Source organism: Octopus bimaculoides, chromosome 14, assembly GCF_001194135.2.
Source record: "Octopus bimaculoides isolate UCB-OBI-ISO-001 chromosome 14, ASM119413v2, whole genome shotgun sequence".
In the NCBI taxonomy this organism is placed as follows: Eukaryota; Metazoa; Mollusca; class Cephalopoda; order Octopoda; family Octopodidae; genus Octopus; species Octopus bimaculoides.
In genome coordinates, this window is record NC_068994.1 from 41,198,932 (window position 1) to 41,209,939 (window position 11,008).

General features: G+C 33.9%; 1 protein-coding gene across 3 annotated transcripts in view; it reads right to left on the minus strand.

Moving 5' to 3' along the window:
* Positions 1 to 11,008, minus strand: part of LOC106880259 (putative protocadherin beta-18) — a 65,197-nt gene that overhangs the window by 9,033 nt on the left and 45,156 nt on the right. For 2 of the 3 annotated variants that reach the window (XM_052973098.1, XM_014930124.2), the window contains exon 2: positions 3,683 to 6,121. In XM_052973098.1, coding sequence (XP_052829058.1) covers positions 3,683 to 6,052 — 2,370 coding nt within the window. In that variant the 5' untranslated portion in view covers positions 6,053 to 6,121. Of the gene's footprint in view, positions 1 to 3,682; positions 6,122 to 7,545; positions 7,757 to 11,008 lie in introns of those variants that run through there. The other variant, XM_052973097.1, reaches the window with a different exon arrangement.

Below are 11,008 nucleotides of genomic sequence, written 5' to 3' on the forward strand. Positions count from 1 at the left end.
AATAATAATAAAAAGTAACAACAAAAGAATGAGACTTTGATATTAGATAAATATATGATTATTTATATATGTTATAATTTAGAACAAACAGTAAAAGGTTGTCATTATAATCTTTACTCGGAGTTTCGAATGTCGGAGCAAAGAGCTACGATACATTCTCACTGGCTATTAATGGCAACACACTCCAATTTCATCTGGCAAGGTTTATACAGCTGGATGCCCTTCCTAATGCCAACCACTCAGAGAGTGTAGTGGGTGCTCTTTCACATGCCACTGGCACAGGTGCCAGTCAGGTAGTACTGGCATTGCCATTGATATATATGAAAGAGCATGACTTAAATTTATTCCAACCTTACTGGGTTTCCTAATATATAATATATATGTACATAACTAATTTAGAGACGAACCACTACTCTACAACTCAGAACCCGTCCAAATCCATGCTGTAAGGCATATACCATCTTAATATATCTAAGATTTTAATCTAAAAATTTAAATTAAATAACATATATAAATAAATCATAGAAATATTAATTTAAAAAATTTTTAAAGTCAAATTTATAAATTGGACAGTAAAAATTAATACGATAACATACAGTATGGAAGTCTAAATGTAGAAAATTAGTGCTAGTACATAGACTATGCGCGTTTCATGACTGAAATAGGACTATATAAAATCATAATCAAATTTTATCCGAGTTCATTAGAACGGGGAGATGATTTTACTCCCCAAATCAGACACTCTTCAGGTCAAATCCCTAAGAAAATACCTAAAATCATTCAGAGAATAAACATAAACATGAGAAATAAAAATATATATAAAGAGACAAAATCTGTAAACTAATCCCTACATTAACGGTATTAATATAATTATTAAGAGTTACAATCTAAAAATATTATAGTATTATAGTAAACAAGGTTAAAACATTATGGAATAAGTAGATAATAGTAAAAAAAAATGTGTTAGTGTACAAAGTTACTAAAAGACGGATGTCAATATTGTTTATAAAATTAAAATACGAAAACATGATTTATCTGCCGGCTGGTGACTGTAGATTAAACCAACATGTGCTATAGAATTTATACTAAAAGGTCACGTGATAAATATGGCGTATATTACCCAGAAGTACCTGCGTATTATAATTACTAAAATAATAACGAAAATATCGAATAAGAAAATCTACCTAAAATAAAAAAGATTCTTGAGGATTAAAAATACTAAAATACTTAAACTTGCAAATTAACGCAGAGTAATAACTACTCACATACGAAAATTCTATATTACGTAAATAATGCTATGAAAATAAATACTGAAAAGTCACGTGATAAATATGGCGTCCATTACCAGAGGCAAGTACGTGTTATAATTACTAAAATAATAACGAAACTATCGAAAAAGAAAATCTACCTAAAATAAGAAGTTTAATGAAGATTAATAATACTAAAATACTTAAAACTCTCAGATTTACACAGAATAATAACTATACCAAATATGAAAGTTATATATTACTTTAATAATGTTATGAAACATTTTAAAAGACTGCTTATATTATCGTTGAATACTTAAAGTAAAGGAAGTTATATGTTCCAATTTTGTATAATATTGTGATGATTAAAGTGTATTCTAACCCTAATTTGATGTCTTTTACGCTACTGATCATAACTATAAGTTGGTATTTAATACTAGGTTTAAATAAATAAATTAGTTATCTAAACTTATTATATAAGTAATTTAATTTATGTCTGCATTGAATATTACGTTTATCATGGGAGTTAAAGAATTTGTTATTAGCTAATGATATCTCTTTAAATTCGTTAGTACATAATATATATATATATATTTCAATATGTGACCGCGTGTGTATCGTTGGTAATTTTCTTTCTCCGTCTTCCCTTCTGTGGACGTTTTCTATATTTCTGATGAAGAGCCTTGCTCGAAAAAATCCTCTTTCTTTTCTTTCCTTTCCTGAGCGTTCAATAACACTGTACTTATTCCACGTCCTCGCGTTGTTGCTTTTTCTTGTTTGTTCATGTTTGGATTGACTATATGTATATATGCATATATATATATATATGTATATATATATATGTGTGTGTGTGTATATGTTTGTGTGCCCGTGTTTATGCCCCCAACATTGCTTGACAACAAATGCTGGTGCATTCACTTCCCCATAACTTAGTGGTTCAGCTAATAAGTCCGATAGAATAAGTACTAGGCTTACAAAGAATAAGCTCTGGTGTCGATTTGTTTGACTAAAGGTGGTGCTCCAACATGGCCACAGTTAAATGACTGAAACAAGTAAAAGAATAAGAGAATAAATATATATATAGACACATGAGTGGCTGTGTGGTAAGTAGCTTGCTTACCAACTACATGGTCCCAGGTTCAGTCCCACTGTGTGGCACCTTGGGCGAGTGTACTAGGCTTACAAAGAATAAGTCGTGGAGTTGATTTAAATAAAAAGACGGTGCTCCAGCATGGCCACAGTCAAACGACTGAAACAAATAAAAAAATATAATGTGTACATTATTTACATTTGACGGATATTTGTCCTCATCTTGTTTGCTGTTAACACAATGTTTTGGCTGCCTTCATCAGGTGTCTTTGGGAAATTTCGAACCTGGGTTCTCATTCCTAAGGTATTTTTCGATGTTATTATTATTATTATTATTATTATTCAGGTCACTGTCTCAGAATCTTGGGGTTAGTAGTCGTGCTCTTAACTGCTATGCCATATGCCCGTAGTGATTAAGAGCATGGGCTACTAACCCCAAGATTCCGAGTTTGATTCCAGGCAGTGACCTGAATAATAATAATAATAATAATAGTAATAATAATAATAATAATAATAATAATAATAATAACATCGAAAAATACCTTAGGAATGAGAACCAAGGTTCGAAATTTCCCAAAGACACCTGATGAAGTTTGGAGGGTATATCAGCCGAAATGTTGTGTTAACAACAAACAAGATGAGGACAAATATCTGTCAAATGTAAATAATGTACATAGTGTACATTATTTCTCATCTCTTAAATATAGAACTGTATAACGTGTCTTGTGTGAACAAAAGAGATGTACAACTGCTACTGTTAAGTTTAGAGCTCTACATAGATTGTCATCCTCCAGTCTGCTTCCAGTAGTGTGGTTAAGTAAGTACTATGCTTAGTAGTATTACTAGTTATGATGTACATAGCGACTGTAGAAGAAATTACAATGAAATTGTTTGTATTGTTTGTTCCTACATACCTAAGAAAAATCTGTATAAACTTGTGTTTATCAAAATTTCTCATCTCTCTTTCGCTTTCTCTCTCTATCTCTCTTGATATATATATGTGTGTGTTCATATACTTATAGCCACATACATGTACATGCATTAAATATGTATGTTAGTATGTGTATATATGCATATGTACACACACACACACACATATACATACACATGTATGTGTATATGTACGCAACATAATTAGATAGTACTATAAGCTTTTCAAATAAAGCTTAATTCTATGTCCAAGATAATATCTGAAAATAATACCTTACTTGCAATATGACCACATTTTTTTTATTCCTTTTGCACAAAAGATATCTCAACTTATTCTTGAAACAATATAAGAATTCCTCAAGAAATAAATGCTATTAAATCTATATGAACAAAAACTAATCAAGAAAAACACTTACTTGATGTTTCCATTCTGTTTGCATCTCACTATGTATTCTGGGAGTGGAACCTTTCCAGCTGTAGGCTAACTCATGCTGCTTGCAAGATTCTTGTTTTGAATTAAAATCCTGTGAATATGAATCATTTGCTGCAGGTTGGTATAAATGTTCCTGTTGCTTCACCCCTTTAAGTGACTGTGATGAGGCATTTTTCCTCTGATAACACAGAAAGTTTTTTTGTTGGTTAGTTCGTACAACACAAAGTGCTGTAATTACGACCATACTCACTGAGAGCGCAAGAGCCACAAATATCACAATTAGTACAAGATAGATGCGTACACTATGGGGCTCTTGCTGTAGAAACTTGCTTGAAAATGAAGAGGTAGCATTACTAACAGTCACTTTTAAAGATAAATTAGTCGATGTGGATAAAATAGGTGAGCCACTGTCTTTAGCAATGATTTGAAGGTGATACAATCCAGCATCTTTCTGGAATAGTTGTCGTGTAAAAGAGAGCACACCAGAGTATTTGTCAAGCTGAAATAAATTCTTCTGATTACCTGCTGATATTTCATATTGAAGAAAGGCATTAATGTTAATATCATCATCCACAGCTCTGAGAACAGTTATGTTTCTGGATCCCCAAGAGTAAAAATAAACGTCCATAATAAAATTGGAGTGACGGGGGAAAATAAAGTAAGGAGTATTGTCATTTTGGTCCAAGACAGTTACAGTTGTATTTACAGTATTATTGAGAAATGGAATCCCATTATCTTTCACAAGTATTTGAAAATTATATTCTTCTTCTTCTTCTCGGTCTAAAGCATCTGTCGTTGAAATAAAACCAAAGTCAGAAATTTCAAAAGGCAGACGTACTCCCTTCTTTGATATCAAGAAATAGGACAATTGCCCTCCTGGGCCTAAATCTAAGTCATTTGCACTGACAAGTCCAATGGGGAAATTTGGCTTCTGATTTTCATGCACGGAAAATTTAAATTCATCTTTAGAAAATTGTGGTCTCACATCATTGATGTCTTCTAGTTCTATAATAACTGACTTGTTTGTCTCTAAAGGAGGCGTTCCATGATCTCTACAAGAAATGGTGAAATTGACACTGACTTCCAGTTCTCGATCTATTGCTTCTTTGATAATCACTTTATATTTATTTGAACCTAAACTCACAAGTTCAAATTTCTTAGCTCTGAGATTACAATAAACTTCTCCATTTTTACCAGCATCATCATCTGTAATTTTAACAAATGCAATAAAGCTTCCAATTTCAATCGCTTCAGAAATATATACCTTTTCTTCCTTTTCTTTTGAGATGAAATTTATATCTATTTTTGGCGCCTTGTTTTGTTGGTTTATAATGTTTACCAGCATCAGTGCTATGGAACTAAGAGGTGGGTTACCTTGATCTGTAGCTTTGATGAAAAGCTTGCATGACTGGTTCAATTTAGAATTGAAATTTTCTGTGAAGAAAAGTTGACCTGTTTTTTCATTCAATTGAAAAAAAGATCTATTTATCATTGAAGTTTTTGTACTGAAGTGGTAGGAAATTTTCCCATTGTCTCCAGAATCTTGATCAATAGCTGACAATGTGGCTATTGGTTTGCTCCACTGATGCTTATATATAACAGTTATATTGTATACATTGTGAACAAAAGATGGGACATTGTCATTAATATCTTCCACTGTTATCAAAATTTCTAACTGGCTTTTCTGTGATGGAAATCCACTATCTTCTGCAATAATTTGAATTTTATATGAATCATTTTTCTCTCGATCAATTCTTTCTTTCAGTTTTATACCAAGAGTTGATGTGCTATCTACATTTTCAGAAACTGTGAGTTCAAATGGATCACCTTCATGTTTTAGAAGTTTGTAATTAATCTGAGAGTTCAAAGTACCCACATCTTTGTCCACTGCATTGGGTATGTGTTTAGTGATGCCTTTCCCATCACCTTCAGAGAACTGAAGTAAAATTTGGTCCTTTAGGAACTCAGGCTTATGATCATTCACATCACTTATTATAACTTTTATTTCTAATATCTTAATAAATGATTGTTGGAACCTCACTGCAACAACAATTATTCTAGAACATTCTTTATCATATTCACAAAGAATTTCTGCATCCAAAGGTTGAATGGCATAAAGTTTACCTGTTTGGGTGACATTGAACAGATGGGAATTTGCATTACCACCCTGTTGTAATTGGCTAAACCAAATCAATTTGTGCCTGTTTGAAAGGATTCCCTTTACAGACTGGATATCAGTGGCTACATCTCCCAGATACGTAATTGGATTATTCGTCTCCTTAACATGGTAGATAAGATCAATGCACAATGTTGTGCATACAGCTGAGAGGATTAGAAATACTTGCTTTTGCATCTTGATGTTCCTATGTAATACATCAACATGTCCTTTTTAAAAGAAAGGCTGTACAAACCACAATTCATGCTGGAATATAAAGCAAAAAGATTACAATTTTTCGCATCAAGCAATCTTTGAGTTTCTAGTTTCTTTTCATAGCATCTTGACTTAAGCAAACATTTTATGATTCAGCCATTTTGGATTCTTTGAATGAAGCAGTTCAACATATATATTTATGAGTGTGTTTGAGTGTGCATTTGTGTATGTGATTATTTATGCATGTATATATGTTTGTATGTAGGTATACATATATACATATAGACAATGGCGAACTGGGTCTAAAAATGCTGGTTGCCAAGAGACTAAGGGGGCGTACCTGCAACTACAAGGTGGCTCACCTACAACTACAATGCTATCATTTAATTTTTTTTTTTTTTTTGTTAGAAATATTCTTTTCAACTGTCTACAAACACAGCCAGACTGAAATAATTAGTACATTCTTCCAGGAGTAAATAAAAAATTCTCAAACTTGAGGGGATGGGCCCCCATATATGGATTCTAAAGGCTCAGGGGTCCACTTACCATCGGGCAAGCTGGCAACCTGGCCAGTCTGCCACTGCATATAGACATAATCTTTTATTCTTTTACTTGTTTCAGCCTTGCTGGGGCACTGCCTTGAAGGACTTAGTCCAACAAATTGACTCCAGTATCTATTTTTAAGCCTGATATTTATTGGACTCTTTTTTGCTGAACTACTAAGTTATAAGGATGTAAACAAACCAACACTGGTTGTCAAGCAGTAATAGGGACAAACAGAAGCATAGACACCAACATACACGCACACATATGCATACACACACACACATACACACATATATACAATGGGCTTCTTTCAGTTTCTGTCTTCCAAATCCACTTACAACACTTTGGTCAGACTGGGGCTATCGTAGAAGACACTTGCTCAAGGTACCACACAGTAGAACTGGACAAAGAATTATGGTTGGGTAGCAAACGTTTTACCACACATTTACACACACACACACACATTTAAAATACATATTTTCAATATATATGTGTATCTATATATGTGTGCATATGTATGTATGCACTCACACACACATAGATGCACACACACACATGTACACACACATGTACACATGCTCACACACACACACATACACACATATTCTTAAATATTTCTTTCATTACATTTACCAACTTTGAAAATTATATTTAGCCAACATCTTATATTCTGATACATTGAAACAGATCAAGGATTATTTATGAAGTGAAAACAACAACAACAGCAACAACAACAACAAAAATAAAAACAACAACAACATTATAAGAGAGTCTAGTATATCAACAAACAATTCTTTATCAGAGGTGATATATTTTGTTTCAAAATTTACTTAATATATTACTGATTTATAAAATAATCTCACATAGATTTATATGATATCAGCAGTGTTATATAAATGATTTTAGATATTTTTTTTATGAATACTTACAACTGAGAGAAATGGAAAACGATTTCCATAGCAATCTGCTTTAAACTTAGTTGAGACTGAGTAGCTGCTGACGTTTGCTTTCCATTATTTTTATACGTACATAAATTTGGTGAGCTGGAAGAGTTGTTAGCATGCCAGACAAAATTAGTTGGTGGTATTTCATTTGTCCTTACATTTTGGATTCAAATTCCACCAAGGTAGACTTCACCTTTCATCCTGTCAGGGTTGATAAAATAAGAGGCAGTTGAGTTCTGGGCCTGATGTGAAGGCACGTGACTTAGTGGTTAGGGTGTTGGAGTTATGATCATAAGATTGTGATTTTAATTCCCGGACCGGGTAATGCATTGTGTTCTTCAGCAAAACACTTCATTTCACATTGCTCCATTCCACTCACCTGGCAAAAATGATTAACCTTGTGAGAGACCAGCAATACCATCCAGGTGGGGAATATATATGCCATGAAACCAGGAAACTGGCTCATATGTGTTGATATGACTTGTGAAGGTAACCTTACCTACTGGGGTAAATGTAATTAACTATCCTTCCTTCTCACAAATTTTCAGGTGGTGAGCTGGCAGAATCATGAGCACCCTGGGCAAAATGCTCACTGGCATTTTGTCTGGCTTTACATTCCAAGTTCAAATTCTCTCAAGGTCCACTTTGCCTTTCATCTTTTTAGGGTTGATAAAATAAGTCCCCACCCCCAAATTTCAGGCCTTGTGCCTTTAGTAGAAAAGATTATTATTATTATTATTATTATTATTATTATTATTATTACTGAAGGCAGTAAGCTGGCAGAATTGTTAGCACGCCAGGCATAATGCTTAGCAGCATTTTGTCTGGCGTTACATTCTGAGTTCAAATTCTGCTGAGCTTCACTTTGCCTTTCATCCTTTCAGGGTCGATAAAATAAGTAACAGTTGAACACTGGGCTTGATCTAATCGACTATCCACACCACCAAATTTCAGATTTTGTGCCTGTGGTAGAAAGGGTTATTATTGAAGGGGGAAATTTGGCAGAATTGTTAGCACATGGGACAAAATGCTTAGTGGCATTTCATTTGTTTTTTACATCATGAGTTCAATGTTAATATATGTCCTCTTAGGGTCCAGTTGAACACTGAGGTCAATCAACTAGCCCCTCCCACCAAATTTCAGGCTTGTGCTTATAATAAGAAGGATTATTTTTATACGCACGCATGCATTCAGCTTGGCCTACACACATACATGTTGCAATCTGTTTTTGTTTGTGTGTGTGTGTGGTGTATGCAATTCAGTATCATCATGGCATTGGTTGAATGGGTTGATATGAACAAATGAGCCAGTGGACTGTACTGAGTCCCAATGATTACTTTGACATGGTTTCTACAGCTTGATGCTCTTCCTAATGACAGCCACTTCACAGAAATTACTAGGTGCTTTTCTTCGTGGTCCTAGAACTAGTGAGGCCACCAAGTGCCCATAAAAGATTAGACCCCTTCAGCTGTGTTGGGTACAATATTGAATGTGAAGAATGTATGCTAGAGGGACAGGAACAGGTGTTTTGTTGAAAAGGTGAGTAATGGCTTAACCATCTGGAAAGATATATATATATATATAGATAGATAGATAGAGAGAGAGAAACAGACAGACAGACAGTTAGACAGATAGACAAATAAACCAAAAAAGCCAACAATTTGTTTTGACCTATATACATCTTTTGATATATAAACAATTCAATTCCCTTATATATAAGCCTCATCAGGGCATTTGGTGTGTTGATAGATGAAATTCCATGTGAAAGAATTCTTGGCTTGTAAAAAAATTAATACAGTATCACGGATGTTAAAAAAAATGATGAGCATGCAACTGATTGTGCTGCAGCTCTGTCGTGCATTCTTCGGTCATGGAGATGAAGGGTTTTTCCATGGTGATAACTGCTGCTTTATCTCAGAGTCATACCTGTACACTCAACTTTTCTCGCCACTCATGATCCTCACCATGAAGGATGAGTTATCAGTGGCACACTGGTGGAGATCTTGAGACACTGATGTGATGTTCTTTCTGCTCAATGGTCAAGTGGGGAACAAACTTGGCAGAAACACTCTGTATGTTCAATTCAGATGATAGAATTGCCTGCATGGCCTGATATAATAGATCAACAACATCAACAATGTCATTGATTGTCCTCTGACAATCCTCATGTACAAGCTGATGAATTTTATTCCCATTTCCAGGGGTGACCCCCGTGGCAGATCTTCCAGATCACTGATCATCTTCCAGGGATGCACCTATGCCACTCAAATCATTGCGTACAACCCATTGCCTCATCACCGTAATCTTGCTGAAGCATGTTCAATGTCTCTGTAGCAGACTTCCCAAGTTTAACACAAAATTTCATGTTGGCTCTTCATTCGAGCTTCCTGTCCATGACAAAATCACTGACTACAGCATACGTGTGATCACAAAAACAGAAATTTCAAAACTTGCAAAGTAAACACAGCAATGTCACACAGCAAACTGCCTCATGAAGGTCATTGCTAGCTCTCACTGCACACACAACCATGTGCTGCCATCTGTTGGCAGAACTACAGAACTAGTCTGGGAACTTTTTGATACCATCTCGTAATTTATTTGACTTTACAAACTTTCTGTATTTACCATTTGTCAACACAACCATCATTAGTTTCCTCAGCTTCTACAGTTTCACTTTAGCAATTATATTTTGGCTAAGATTTCTATTGATTTCTATAGTCTTTCTGTATCAGTTCATATTTCCTTAATACAAACTGAATGTTTTACTAATCATAATTTCAACAGAAAGCACCAAACACTGAAATTTGTTGGTAAAAAGTTGAATTCTAAATATAGATAAATAATAATTAACAATTTCTGTTTTCTCAAATTGTGTCTGGGAATGCACTTTGTTAGAACATTGTACAATTTTTCTTTTACATCTTGTATATAATTGGAAGTTTTGTATTTTGAAAATGATTAATGAAAGGTCAGAATCTCTGTCATTATTCATTAAAAAGAATTGTTTTACTAAAATATCTTTAAGCTTGTAGTTTTTAATGTCAGTTTCTAAGTATGACAAAAGCAAAGCTTTTGATGGTATCAGTAAACAAACTATTAATAGAGACAATATCGTATGGGAACTTATGAAGACAGGCTTTGACTCTAACATCACCATTGTTATAATCATTATCCTCATCATCATCATTATTATTGTCGTCATCATTGTAGCATCTATTTTCCCATGATTGCACGAGTCAGATGTGGCTACACTGAGGCAGAATTTTTTACATCTGGATGTGCTTTCTTGTGTCAACCCTCGCTACTTTGTTTCCAAGCAAGGAAACAATCCTCTAATCTATTGAAGAACAAACAGCTTGGACATGATTATGCAAAAATACAATAATAATTGACATTTTTCAATGTGTGTCATAATATATATATATATATATATATATATATATATATA